The 13,225-nt window shown below is 47.5% G+C and overlaps 7 protein-coding genes across 7 annotated transcripts; 3 read left to right on the forward strand and 4 right to left on the reverse strand.

Moving 5' to 3' along the window:
- Positions 1–275: 275 nt before the first annotated feature.
- N7529_000160 (uncharacterized protein) lies at positions 276–1,256 on the reverse strand (the record flags this gene model as incomplete). Its single annotated transcript, XM_057235691.1, has 5 exons — positions 276–428; positions 487–594; positions 648–812; positions 865–949; positions 1,024–1,256. 5 exons carry the CDS (start codon positions 1,254–1,256, stop codon positions 276–278), a joined length of 744 nt encoding a protein of 247 aa, XP_057102494.1.
- Positions 1,257–2,185: 929 nt separating this feature from the next.
- On the reverse strand, positions 2,186–3,524 carry N7529_000161 (basic helix-loop-helix domain-containing protein; the record flags this gene model as incomplete). Its single annotated transcript, XM_057235692.1, has 2 exons — positions 2,186–3,405; positions 3,461–3,524. 2 exons carry the CDS (start codon positions 3,522–3,524, stop codon positions 2,186–2,188), a joined length of 1,284 nt encoding a protein of 427 aa, XP_057102495.1.
- A 1,393-nt stretch (positions 3,525–4,917) lies between these two features.
- N7529_000162 (cytochrome c oxidase assembly protein) lies at positions 4,918–8,126 on the forward strand (the record flags this gene model as incomplete). Its single annotated transcript, XM_057235693.1, has 8 exons — positions 4,918–4,970; positions 5,050–5,161; positions 5,259–6,440; positions 6,579–6,672; positions 7,238–7,391; positions 7,445–7,514; positions 7,580–8,021; positions 8,080–8,126. The coding sequence occupies 8 exons, from the start codon at positions 4,918–4,920 to the stop codon at positions 8,124–8,126; spliced, it is 2,154 nt and encodes a 717-aa protein (XP_057102496.1).
- Positions 8,127–8,541: 415 nt separating this feature from the next.
- On the forward strand, positions 8,542–9,877 carry N7529_000163 (replication factor C subunit 5; the record flags this gene model as incomplete). Its single annotated transcript, XM_057235694.1, has 6 exons — positions 8,542–8,628; positions 8,682–9,304; positions 9,372–9,540; positions 9,594–9,692; positions 9,749–9,804; positions 9,853–9,877. The coding sequence occupies 6 exons, from the start codon at positions 8,542–8,544 to the stop codon at positions 9,875–9,877; spliced, it is 1,059 nt and encodes a 352-aa protein (XP_057102497.1).
- Positions 9,878–10,315: 438 nt separating this feature from the next.
- On the forward strand, positions 10,316–10,662 carry N7529_000164 (uncharacterized protein; the record flags this gene model as incomplete). The annotated part of the gene is made up of 3 exons (XM_057235695.1): positions 10,316–10,365; positions 10,417–10,475; positions 10,529–10,662. 3 exons carry the CDS (start codon positions 10,316–10,318, stop codon positions 10,660–10,662), a joined length of 243 nt encoding a protein of 80 aa, XP_057102498.1.
- Positions 10,663–10,919: 257 nt separating this feature from the next.
- N7529_000165 (mitochondrial 54S ribosomal protein uL16m) lies at positions 10,920–11,743 on the reverse strand (the record flags this gene model as incomplete). The annotated part of the gene is made up of 3 exons (XM_057235696.1): positions 10,920–11,092; positions 11,171–11,632; positions 11,686–11,743. The coding sequence occupies 3 exons, from the start codon at positions 11,741–11,743 to the stop codon at positions 10,920–10,922; spliced, it is 693 nt and encodes a 230-aa protein (XP_057102499.1).
- A 746-nt stretch (positions 11,744–12,489) lies between these two features.
- N7529_000166 (uncharacterized protein) lies at positions 12,490–12,800 on the reverse strand (the record flags this gene model as incomplete). Its single annotated transcript, XM_057235697.1, has 2 exons — positions 12,490–12,660; positions 12,702–12,800. The coding sequence occupies 2 exons, from the start codon at positions 12,798–12,800 to the stop codon at positions 12,490–12,492; spliced, it is 270 nt and encodes an 89-aa protein (XP_057102500.1).
- Between the last annotated feature and the right edge of the window lie 425 nt (positions 12,801–13,225).

Below are 13,225 nucleotides of genomic sequence, written 5' to 3' on the forward strand. Positions count from 1 at the left end.
TAGTTGATGTCTACCCCTGCATGGACACAGAACCCATTATTGAGATGATTTCAACCGTGCACAGTTTCACCATATGCAGCTGGTGGTTGAATGCATTGGATTCTGAACACGCGACAAGGATTTTCAGGGTGTTTCTGGATCGCCAAGCTCGGCACTTCTTTTGCTTCTTCAGTAAGCGCGCATACCCTGGTCCGAGGTTTGTCATGTGTCAATAAGTATCGAGTGCCGTGTTGTGATAAGTCTGTGGGGGTGGATTACTGTCCCATGGCGATCAATCAATCGTTCGGCATCGAGTATAGATCCAATGCAGCCTGTGAACGAGTAATGGCATCACTGAGGTCGGCGAATGGTGCGGTATTGCTTTGCATGGACTGTAAATGGCCATGCAGCTGCTTCATGATACCTCGCACTTCAGGATCGGCATCCAACTGGAGTAGAGAATTGTAAGTTTACATGAAAAGCTGGCATGGGATCCAGAGTACATACCTCATCCAAAGTTGCTGGGCCTTCTTTCCCACCAAGAAGAGTAAACTCAGACGACGCAGAGCCCTCGGTTGAAGGAAGCGTATCCAGCTGCCGAAGCACCGGGTGTTCCTTGAATCAACAGTTAGCGCCAATTTTGGATATATGCAGACTCCATCACATACGTTCTTGGTCTGCCTTTTCCTTTCAACCTCGGCCCGTTTAGCGTTTTTGTCCATTTCCAGGAGTGCTTTCTTATCACTGGCAAGGAGCGCTTCTTCTTTAGCGATTTCCGCTTTCAGCAAATCCACGCTATCATTCATCGTAGCCAAGTTGGCTTCAAGCAAACGCTGGAAGGGAATCAGTATCGGGTTATCATCACAACTAGGAATGGTCGCATACATGATCATCCAATGCAGATTCGTAGTCGAAACTGGACTCCTTGGTAATAGGCGGGAAAGGCATTCGCGGGAGTCGTTTGCTTAGACTAAACGCAAGGGTAGGCGATCAGCATCTCCGAACTGTAGAACAATTGTTTGCGATGAGACAAAGTATGCTCACTTCCGTACAACCGCTTGTACTGCGCCCTGCGCCTCGATGCGCTTTCGCTCATTTTGATTCCTCACTATCACCGGTCGCTCGAGTGAGTGGAATATGTCGCGGACCTTTTCCTGGACAGGTTCCGGGAGAGGGGTCCATTTCGACTTAATAGTCTTCTCTGGGACGCGGCGAACTTGGGGTTTGAGATAGGCATAGCTCTCTTCTTGAGCATCGTCATGCTTTCGCTTTGGCATAATGGGTCCACAGGTGATTGCTGAGCTCGGATTTAAGGTTGGAGTCGACGCGTCTCACATGGCAAAACAGTCCTTGGAGAGCGGTGGACAAAACATAGAGATAATGAGTGGAAGTGGAAGTCTTGGCGATTACATCAATAACAATGGCTCTACCTACGTAGTTACCATATTGTATTTGTCCATATTTTAATGGAGAAGATCTATGGGAATATATCCCAAGATGACGACAAATCAGATTGAAATCTTGAAATCTTTATTGGTCAATCTCGATGACTTCAAATATCGAGTGGAATCGCCGTTGAAGCCTATCTGCGCTTAGGCCGTCAAGTCTTGATTATCTATGTGTATCGTGCGGCTAATACTTCGTATTTTTTAGAGGTAAAATAAATCTAGTAAATTGATGCTTGAACTACAGTTATCGCGCGAGAAATTCCGATAATGGGCGAATGATTCATTTGCATTATTTGTGTGATACCACAAACAAAGCCTAAAACGTCCAGTATGATCTGCCAGTAACGGCCTTTTGAAATTATGCACTAGGGTATCGATATGTGCCGAGGATAAGTCAGAAGGTGACTTGGTATCACCACGGCATGTAAATAGAAACAAGAAAAGGCTATCCGCCGGGGCACCATGGTGCAATTGCACCACCCTGGGTGAATTTGAAAGAAAGAAAAAAGGGGAAATGGGGGAAAGAAAAGGAAGAGAGAGGGTGTGCCGAGACGAACAAGCAAACCTTCGAAGAAAATTGGTATCATGATAATCAGGGTTTGTGATGTGAGAATATGGAACGCCGACCAGCCAGTCTGTACATACAAACCGCCCGCTGAAACGCTTGCAATCCAAAAGAGAGAGAGAGAGAGAGAGAAAACAAAGCAGGGCCATCCATGAGATCATAAATCAAGGTTGTGGTCGTGTCACAAAGATTATCATCGCGGCATAACCAAACCATTAATGCTCTTCAAATCATGTAGTTGCCCTTGAAGTATCTCATTGCCTCGGAGAAGGTCTTCCAGCCAGTCGGCAGCTCCGGTAAGCATGGCGCTTTTGCTGAATCCACCGCCTCTTAGACCAGGGACTAAGATGCAAAGATCTTCGAAGCCTTGGCGAATGAGATTTCGGCGCTTTTGCTCGGACAAGATGTGGTTGGTTCTCTTTTGCTCTTCGGTGAGATTCTCTCGTGCGGCCTTGGGCCCTTGTTGCAGCCGGGCTTTTCTAGACATATCCGTTGATACCCTTCGGGCTTTGCTGATTGATCCTCTGGATTTTCTCGATGAGGGTCTCCCATCGTCTTCATCGGAGTAATCTTCCTCCTCCTTGACAACCCTTGACCTTTTTCGAGGTTGTGAACTCTCCTCTGGCACAGCAGCACCGTGGAAGGAAGGCCGGGAAGGGGGTGCTCCTATCATCCGTTCAGGGCTGGGTGGCCGTGTATTGGCTGCACTATTTTGCGTTTCAAAGCATCCGAGGTGATCAAGTAAATCATTTGTGCGCTGCTCTTCATCGGGCTGATCGGGTGGACGAAGATACCCTTGATCCATGAAACTAGCATCTGAGCCCCAACGTAGACTTCGGACTTTTCTTGATGGATGCTGATCTGCAGGAATAGGGTCGCGGACGTCAAAGAACATCTCTGAGGTATGATATCCAGTTGGAACGTCAGCTCGGGATGCAGACGATGCTGAATCATGAATAGGTATTCCAGTATGTGAGTGATTTCGAGGTTGCGCCCCATTTTGAGGAAGTATATGGCCCGCAAAGGCTTGTTGTGCCAACGAGGAACCCAACTCTGACCCGTTGAGACCACTCTGGTAGAGCATAGACGCTGCGGCAAAGATATCCGAGCCTGCGGGATTTCCTACCATCAGCCCCCCTGCTGATTTTCCTAGCCCATGTTGCTGAAACGTTGGTTGTGAAAGTGAGGTAGTTGATCCTTCGAAATTTGGAGGTAGCTCAGCTGACCATTCGAAATTGGGGACCCCGGGTTTGTGTTCTTGGCGCATCCAGAAGTCATTCGTAAAATGATTCGCATTCATGGTGGTAAAAAAGTTGTCGAGCATGTTCGATTCATTATCATCAAGAAGAGACGGTCCTGGGGGAAGAGCAGGTGCCTGTTCAAAGGGAGTGTCCATAGGAGAGAGAAAGGAGTCTGTAAATCGACATTAGAGAAGAACGAGTGCATATTCATGCTTAAAAAAACTCACAACCAAAGGGACCGGATGGAGGAGATGTGCGCCCGGTCTGAACTTCCGTCCCATGTCCCTCCATGGTGAAAAGTAGTTGAATATGAGTGATTGATATAAAGGGTTCGCAAAGAACTTGGTGCTACTCTGACGTCAAGAGTAGCGCAGACCGATAGTAAACTATCATGCCTTAGATAGCAGAACAGACTCTATAGTATGCGATAGAGTTGATAAAGAAGGTTCGACTCCACAAACGAAGGACGCGGGGGGTAGATCAAGGCCACGGGCGTTGATCTGATAATGCGACGTAGTGAGGTAGGGATGGTCGCGATGAGAGAGCAAGGGTATATTATAGTGCGATGAAAAAGAAGGACAAGTGAATGTCAGAAGGAAGAGTCAAAAACCAAGAGAGATATCAAGAAGAGAAAGGTCATCAAAGCAACTACTCCCAGGGCTCTTCGGCCGTCGAGGCTCATCACATGCAAATTTGCGTTGACGTAACAGTACCAAAATTACGGAAATTACGGAAATTACAACCGTTCCGCTGTGGCTTGCTGTGGTATTTAGTGTGTTCCTGGGGAGAGCTATTGGACCCCCGGGGAACACCCCCGAGGCCCTCACACGAGAGCACTTTGCAGGTACTTGACAGGTACTCTGCAAGTACTTTTCCCTTCTTCTTCTAAGTAGCCCCTTACTTTCCTTTTCATCCATTGTATATGCACAACTTCGTCTACATTTCTCTTGACTTTTTTTCTTTATATGGTACTTTCGAATTTTATTTTCCTGTTTGCATTGGCCTCTTTCTTCAAAAACCTCAAAGCACATTATTAAGTCAGTGCGATTCCATCTTGTTTTCGGGGCGCCTCCTGAGATGCTCCAATTGGGCTTTTAATTAAATCATCCGTGGGCCTTAATAAATGTTGGCCCCGCTATACCGACAATCATCACCCCGACAAACCCCCTTCGGATGATCGTCTATCCTCACTAAATCGGTACACTTGACTTTGGATCTCTTGCGGGGGAGGCTTTTTTTTTTTTTTTTTTTCTTCTGTTTTTTCTTTCTGAAACTACGAACCGAGGTCCAACCACACCGAACCTCTTTCTCATATCGACCTACAAGACCGTTACACCGGATCAACGGTCGATCATCCCCAAAAAATTAAAACAAAAACGATCGTGCAGGTGTGCAGGTGTGCAGGTGTGCAGGTGTGCAGGTGTGCGGGTGTGCAGGCGTGCAGGCGCGCAGGTGTGCAGGCGTCAAATATCCCTTTGGAAATACTACCCAAATTTCGGGAGTTGCAATTGTAGGTCACGAACATAACCTGTTTCGCTTTTAGTCAATCCAATTGCCTTGATAGGCGAGGACGATTTTTGTGAATCCCATCAGAGTTCACATACTGATCCAAACCTCCTGATTAGTTCGGAAACTGTGATGTTGACATCTCCCGGAGGGTCATGACATGCAAGTTTCCGGCAACATGGAACCTACACATAAACGTCATGGAAGGGACAACGTCCGGATATTCAAGCCGTGAGTCTATGCGATCTATTAGCCTTATGGCTTGGTGCAACTGTGTGATCTAAGAAGCCCTTGCTGATTGTGACTGTAGCCTCCTTCGTGCCTATGCACTCGGGTACCTGTCTTCTGTCACCCCGAAACTCGCGTCTTATGTACGTCGACTACGTACTAAAGACTGGACAGCCCAACAAAAACTCCAAGAGGTATGCAGTATCGCTGGATTTCAATTCTACCTTTACTGTGGTTTATCAAGTCAAATCGCCCTTAATGCAGTGTTGTGGCTGACTTGAATTTCAACAGCTGGTTAAAGTCTTAACTGGACCTTTACGTGCTAACAGTTTCCCAACATCTTGTGCTGCCTTGGTAGGCGGCTCAACCCTACTGCCAATAGGATTGAATCGTCTTTGCGCATTGATCACAGCAAGGCTTTTCAAAGTTGACCTTCGGATCTCACAAGGGCTCGACCGTTTGATTCGATTCGTGATCTCTTTCCTATCGGGATGGTTCAGTTTCCAACTTCTCAACAAAAACCGCACCTGTCTACCGATAGAAGATGTCAAAGCTACCCGGGACTCTGCAGACCAGGGGAAAGATCCTGGTCGTGTACTGGCCAATCCACTGGAGCACCACCGCCCCGAATTAACAGGGAGAACAATGGACCTGACAATTTACATGGCCACCAGGGCAGCAGATGTGGTCGCGTGTGTCGCATGGAACCGATGGTCCCGTCGCCGCCGGGCCCAGAACCGCTGGACAAACATCGAATCCATTGTTCCTGGCCTATTTGACGCAAGTACTTTTGCCATGAGTTCCGCTATAGTCATGTGGGCATGGTTTTATCTCCCAGAAAGACTTCCCAGGGCATATGAGAAGTGGATTGGACAAGCTGCGCAGGTTGACTCACGTTTGATTGAAGCTTTGCGACGCGTCCGACGGGGAGTCTTCGTGTATGGAAAAGATACAGGCCAGGCGCCTCTTCTTCAGTCGATGTGCAAAGATTATAACTGGCCAGTGGAGTGGGGCGATCCAGCAAAGATGAATCGGATCCCCTGCGAAATGGTACACATGGGCTGTGGGCCTAATTGCGAGAAACACGCGCTGTATCGATTTGCCAAAACCTTCAAATTTGCCTGTGCGACCTATATCCCCCTGCAGATAATTTTCCGCCTACGGGGGATGAAGTCTGCAACAGCCCTCCGCCGAGCTCTCACAGATGCAGCCCGATCATCCGCCTTTCTCTCTTCATTTGTCAGTCTTTTCTACTACGGCGTGTGTCTCGCTCGGACTAGACTTGGCCCTAGGATCTTTGACCCGAAGACAGTCACTCCGATGATGTGGGACTCGGGACTCTGCGTCGGCATGGGATGTTTCATGTGTGGGTGGAGTGTATTGGCCGAGAAAGCGCGGAAGAGGCAGGAGTTGGCACTATTTGTGGTACCCCGGGCTGCCGCCACCGTTTTGCCACGGTTGTATGATAAAAAGGTATGCATCGGACCCTCGCATCCTCTGTCCATGACAGGCTTACACCCCCTTTCCCCCACCCCCTTCTAAATACCCCCAAATTGGCCTGTGACAGGTTCCAGAATAATCACGAGGTGCTGACGCGTTGGTGTTTCCCAGTATCAATACCGAGAACGCGTTGCATTTGCCCTTAGCGCTGCTATTGTTATAACCTGCCTTCGTGAGCGGCCCAGCATGGTGCGAGGAGTCTTTGGTCGCATCACATCGAACGTGCTGAATTAGACTTTGGCCAAGTGAGCCGCCTGAACTTTTTAAGCAAACGGTTGTATTTCGTTGGTCATTTTAGACTTCGGAATGCTACCATACTGTATTATCTTAATTAATTTTGCTGTATAATTATGAACGCTCTATTCGCCTCTAGTATAGCACCATCAGGTACAAAATAGTAATACAGTCATGAAAACCTATGATCAGTTGTTCTATACTTGTTCACTCTGTCGATCTTACCGACCATATGGGGTACGCAGCTGCGAGGGCAATTCCTTTTCAATTTCAATACAGCCTCCTACGCGATCTGGCTAATGAACCACTACAATCCAAAAAAATGATTCAACCTCGATATTACCCCAGGGCCATATATCGCTCGCCGTTTAGGGTAACGTGACTCAAAGCTTGGGGCTTATCGATAAGGCGTCGAGCCAGGGTTATCACGTGTTGCGGATCCTGGGCTCTTTCGAGACTCAACATCCGATCTCATTGAGTTCATATAACTATGTTTTCACGATTACTCCCCTCATGGGGGCGTTCTGCGCTGACAGGGACTATCCCACAGCGATCAATCTATCTCCGCAAGAGCGTATTTGAAGTAGAGCGGAGGCACTTCTCGAGGAATTTCTTGCAGCAGGAACAACGCAATTCGTCTGCGGCGCCTTTTAATACTCTGGAGTCGCAGAAACGCAATACTTCTACTATGTGAGTGCATAATTGGCATCCTGGGGTACATATGTGCTAATAAACCCAATCAGGTACTATACTATCAGTATCATTCTCGGAACGGTTGCCCTCGCATATGGATCCGTCCCTCTTTACAAAATGGTACGCCAATTCCCATCCCTCTGGACTAAATTCTGTATAAGCAGGAGCTTACAATTGCCCTACAGATCTGCCAGCAAACTGGCTGGGGTGGCCAGCCCATCCTCACCCACCGCACCGGCGACGGCGACACTTCCGCGCGTGTGACACCAGTCACCGACTCCCGCCGTCTCCGCATCACATTCAACGGCTCGGTCTCAGATGTACTCCCCTGGAAGTTCACTCCCCAGCAGCGCGAGGTCCGAGTACTACCCGGAGAGACCGCGCTGGCATTCTATACGGCGACGAATAAGGGCCCAAATGATATCATTGGAGTCGCAACATACAGCGTCACGCCTGGTCAGGTTGCGCCGTACTTCAGCAAGATCCAATGCTTCTGCTTTGAGGAGCAGAAGCTCAATGCTGGAGAGTCGGTCGATATGCCTGTTTTCTTCTTCATTGATCCCGACTTTGCTACCGATCCCAATATGCAGGGTATTGATACTATTACCCTGTCATATACCTTCTTCAGTGAGTCCATCTTTCCTATCGTTTTTATTGTCTATTCACCTGGACTGACACATAACAGAAGCGAAATATGATGACAACGGTGTTTTGAAGCCTATTTCGTCATAACCAATTCGCCTCAATGGCGCAGTGGAATTAATTATTCGCTCATCTGTGTGGTTCTGCATAGATTTGACCATTGAACAGTGTACAAGGAACGTCAGTGGTGTTGTGCCTGGTTTTTCCCGCATCCATCTCATCTCATAAGCAAATTTTTTATGTACTATACATATCGGAGTTTGGTGAAAGGTCATCATATACCTAGAAAAAAATACTAGCTGTATATATTGTTGAATTCATGCATGTATTCTTGTCAACAAAAAGGTGTTGAAATCAACTTGGTAACTATAGACCTATGGTAGTGTGGGCGCACGGACCAAGAATTAATTGTCTTCCAGGACGCGTTCACGCGTTGCCCTCTCCAGTCTGCATCCTCTATCCAAAACCCTCCCTTAATACCTCTATACAAAATTTCGAGCTCAAAATGGCTCTTCTTGTTGATAAGCTGCGGCCACGCACCCTCGATGCTCTCTCATATCACCCCGAGCTTTCTGATCGCCTGCGCTCATTGGTAAGAGATTCCATTCCATAGTACGGACAGCTCTGACGAGGTATCTTCAACAGGCACAAAGCGGCGACTTCCCCCATCTACTAGTCTATGGACCGTCAGGCGCCGGAAAGAAAACACGCATAATTGCAACACTGAAGGAATTGTACGGACCCGGAGTCGAAAAGATCAAGATCGACGCCAGAGTCTTCCAAACGACGAGCAACCGAAAGCTAGAATTCAACATCGTCTCCTCAGTCTACCACATGGAGATCACTCCCGCAGACGTCGGAACCTACGACCGAGTTGTCGTCCAAGAATTGCTCAAGGAGGTTGCGCAGACACAGCAGGTGGATATGAGCGCGAAGCAGCGCTTCAAGGTCGTCGTGATCAACGAAGCTGACCACCTCACACGTGATGCTCAAGCTGCTCTCAGACGTACCATGGAGAAATACAGTCCCAATCTGCGGTTGATTCTCTTGGCCAACAGCACCTCCAATATCATTGCGCCTATTCGTTCTCGATGCCTGCTGGTCAGGGTTGCCGCGCCTACTGAGAGCGATATTTGTTCTGCGCTCCATTTGGCAGGGCAAAGAGAGGGATGGGCCGAGTCGGAGGTGCTTAACCAGAGAATTGCAAAGGAGAGTGGTCGAAATTTGCGTCGTGCGCTCCTCATGTTTGAGTCTATCTATGCACAAAAGTAAGTTTATGATGCTCGCTTCATGGATTCCGTTCGAGTTCGAAGTCTGACATGCTTGGAAATCTAGCGAGAAGGTCACGGATAAGACTCTGATCCCACCCCCGGATTGGGAGGCCCTTGTTACCGTGACAGCGGATGAGATCCTGGCTGAACGGTCGCCTGCCCGTCTGTTGCAGGTCCGCGCTCGTCTTTATGATCTCCTAACCCATTGTATCCCGCCAACCACTGTTCTGAAGGTACGCCTGATCCACCCCATTATATTCTGTGAGGTACTAACAGTTCGATCTAGACTTTGACATTCAAGCTTGTCGCACGAGTTGACGATCCGTTGAAGGCCGATATCATTAAGTGGTCTGCTTTCTATGAACACCGCATCAAATTGGGAAGCGTGAGTACATGTCTGGTTTAAACAATCAAACTCTACTAATATACATGCCATTACAGAAAGTTATCTTTCACCTCGAAGCTTTCGTGGCTAAGTTCATGCGCATTTACGAAAGGTATTTTCGTTGAATAATATTGCAAGTATATCCAACTAACCGCATTAGTTACCTCATGGGCATGGACTTTTAGATCACCAAAAAATGGATGAATGACGATTTTGTACAATAGGTGGTTTTCGGTGAGCAAGCATGAAGCTATATTCTATAGCACTACAATTTGCGCCTTGCTCGAAACCCCGGGTATCCGCCTACTTCCCTATTTCCACCGGCGCATGATGGCATTGTTAAGAATGGCGTTTATTACTTGTCGTTTCTTCCGTAGTAGAATATTTTGCATATATCACCCATTTCCTCAAACTCACCCATGTATAAATCGATCCGATACAAAAACTGTAAGCGTTGGATCTAGAACGGAGAAAGCTTGTCCATCCAAGATACGTCATCACATATCACTGGACCGCATGTTCTTGTATTTCATCCGACAACTTTTCCATCATGTATTCCTTATCCTTTGAACGGTTTCTAGCATTTTCTTACTATATAAATATCTCACTTCAACGTCTTCAATATGTCAGATCCAAGACTTGTTGATATGGAACCCGGAGGAGAAAGCACTCAGTATGGACTCTTGACACTTTCACAATCAATGCTAGCTGCTAATTCGTGCAGATATGAGTCGATCAAGGAATTCACTAAAACTCCCCCAAAGCAGACGGGACAGTTGGGTGGTGAGCCACACGCTCGTAGCAAATGTTTTCCCATAAGCTGACCTCATCTGAAGGAGGCGAGAAACACACTGAAAGTGAAGTGAGCCCTAGTCTAGGAACAGATGTTCCAGCTTCAGAAGATGACGAGGACGCCCAAGCACAAAAACTGGGCGCTGGAAGAATTGGTTCTGGTAAAGGTAAATGCTGAATATATTTCCTTGTCTAACTCCAAGTACCAAGACAAGATATCCATCGAAGAAGCCCATACCTCGATAGCTCTAAAGAGACGCAAACAGCTGATGATAATGTACAGATGAAACACTTGACGATATAGCAGCCAAAGCCCGCAGACAGCAGGGGTATGGGCCTGGGTCTGGGGTGGGGGGTTGATCGATCCAAAAAAAAAAACAACAAAAGACATGACCGAGAAACAAAGGGAATACGGTATCATGCGGAAATGAAAATTTATTGGGTAGGGTCGGAGCTGGAGGAGACGCTCTTCGGGGGAGAAGCGAGGTCATCGGTAGCGAGGGGTGGGTTTCTGCGCGCGCGCTTAAGGGAGTCGAGAGTGACACCGTTTCCAAGCTTTGTAATTCCAACGACAGGAGGGTCGTCCTTGTGGACGAATTCCCAGAGACCTAGTTCGAAACAATCAGCATACGAATCCGAATCCGAGCCCCAGTCTCAATCTCAAGTAAAGAAGATCCGTAACGTACCTGGCAATTTGTGACCCGCCAATCTGAATGCCTCGCGAGCAACCTTCTCGTGTACATCGCCCTTCAATTCGAAAACAACTCGGCTCACGGGCAGTCGGACAGTCCAGTAATCAAACTTACCCTTACCCTTACCCATACGCTGCTCGTTACCGGATGTGTAGACACCGATGTTTGCGCTGACACGCTTGTACAACTTGTAATTCATTCCTCGTAGCCGGCGCTTGATAGTCTCTTCGGCGATCTTCAATGCAGATGCGGGCATGCGGCGGTCGTGGTCTTTCATGCGCAGGCCGAAATCTCCCCACACGACTGTTGTTCCTCGGGTGGATCCGCCAGTAGCGACGTGAGGCCGACCCTTGGGAGACTTGGACTTTTCTTGGTATTTTGGGACCAACCAGTTGAGGGACCGGGAGGTGGTGGAGAAGCATCGTGATAGAGAAAAGGTTGCCAGCGGTCCGGACACTGCGTCGTATTGTTAGTAAAATGATGTTTCATTGGGGATTGATGGCTCGTACGAGTCGGCCGTGTAGAGGCGGACAATGCTCCAGTGAGCATCTTGATCTGTGGACCCATTGTGAATTGGAAGGCGGCGATATATCTCAATGTTGCGGAAACCTTCAGTTACTCCGGCTCTTTTCGATCAATTGGCGCTAACCAAAAGTGGCTGAATCAACACGTGACTTTGTAATGGATATTGATGCCTCAGGCGTAAATATACATGAATGATCACTAGGGCTGACACAATACTACTTCGGCTTTCTAGTAATCTTTAGTTGAGTCCTCAATTTCAATGGCTGCTGTTCGGAGTCAAATTTATCAGGGGCGAAGAGGCACAGAAATCGACAAGCCAACGATGAATCCCAGATGCTGCATTGCTTCATACATCAATAATCTGAACCCTCAGACACAGCGGCCGCTTTATGAGGTTGTTGAAAATGTTTTTGGTAGAATAATTCCATTCTGGGACATGACACTCTCACACGGGAAATAACATTGTACTCGAATACCTTATGCTGAGACTGAATGACTCCTTAAACTCCTAGTAGAAGAAGAAGATCAAGAAGAAGAAAAGATTCCTCCCCGAGGCATACTGAAACTCCCCGAACCCGATGTCTTCCAACTTCCAGATGTTTCACCCCCGGAGATCAATTTGCGGAGCGAACACGCCGAGAAAGACTCAACATTGAACTGAGAGAGCCTTGGCATTTTGAAGGGAATCCAGTGAGATCTTAGCGTCAATGGCCATTAGTTATCGCGAAGATTACTAAACGACCTCCAACCTCAAAGAATGAACATATATGCGCAACTGCTCTGTACTGCTACGCAAGCAAAAAAATCACAGAAGTGTTAGCCTCTCCTTCCGCCAGCGCAGCCAAGAAGTAAGCATTCGGGATGTTGGGCACGACGAAAGCCACCATGAGCACCTTAATTAAGTGTTTGGCTTCGAGGAGGAAGTTGACAGCGTAAGCGAAACCAACGTCACTCAGGAACTAGGCGAGGTTTGATTCCAGAGGGCCGGCTTCTCACGTACCCAAATAAAATCCGAATTCGACTTTCTCCGTTTTCGCTCTTGGAAAAGTCTTAGCCAGGCCAATTTAAGTTTCTTCAGCTGGGTCTCATTGATCCACATCTCCTCGTTATTTTATCTGCTAATGTGCCTCTTCAGAGAGAAGACTGGTGGAAAGAGTGATCTAGCGCTGTATCTACAGCGTTTAGTGGGGTTCCCATAGAGTTACAGTGCATGATCACTGGACATTTTGATACTACCACGAAGATGGAGCGGGCAAGGAAATATCATGTTGAGCTCGTCGAGGAAATGGGATGTATGGGGAAGGAGACAAGTTTGGCTTATTTTAGCATGCTCATTTACATGTTTAACTGTAGTAGGACTCCTTTGATATGGTTATATAGAAGCAACTGTCTCCAGCCCTCTAGCACTAGTTCAGAAACTCAGCGTTATGTCCTCTCCTATACTATTTTACTGAGCATGGAGCCGTTAGAAGTATGCTTTCCAGTGTTTCTATCTGAAATCCTTTTCATAGAGATAGAGAATAG

This window comes from Penicillium soppii (assembly GCF_028829465.1).
Source record: "Penicillium soppii strain IBT 18220 chromosome Unknown utg000001l, whole genome shotgun sequence".
Taxonomy (NCBI): Eukaryota; Fungi; Ascomycota; class Eurotiomycetes; order Eurotiales; family Aspergillaceae; genus Penicillium; species Penicillium soppii.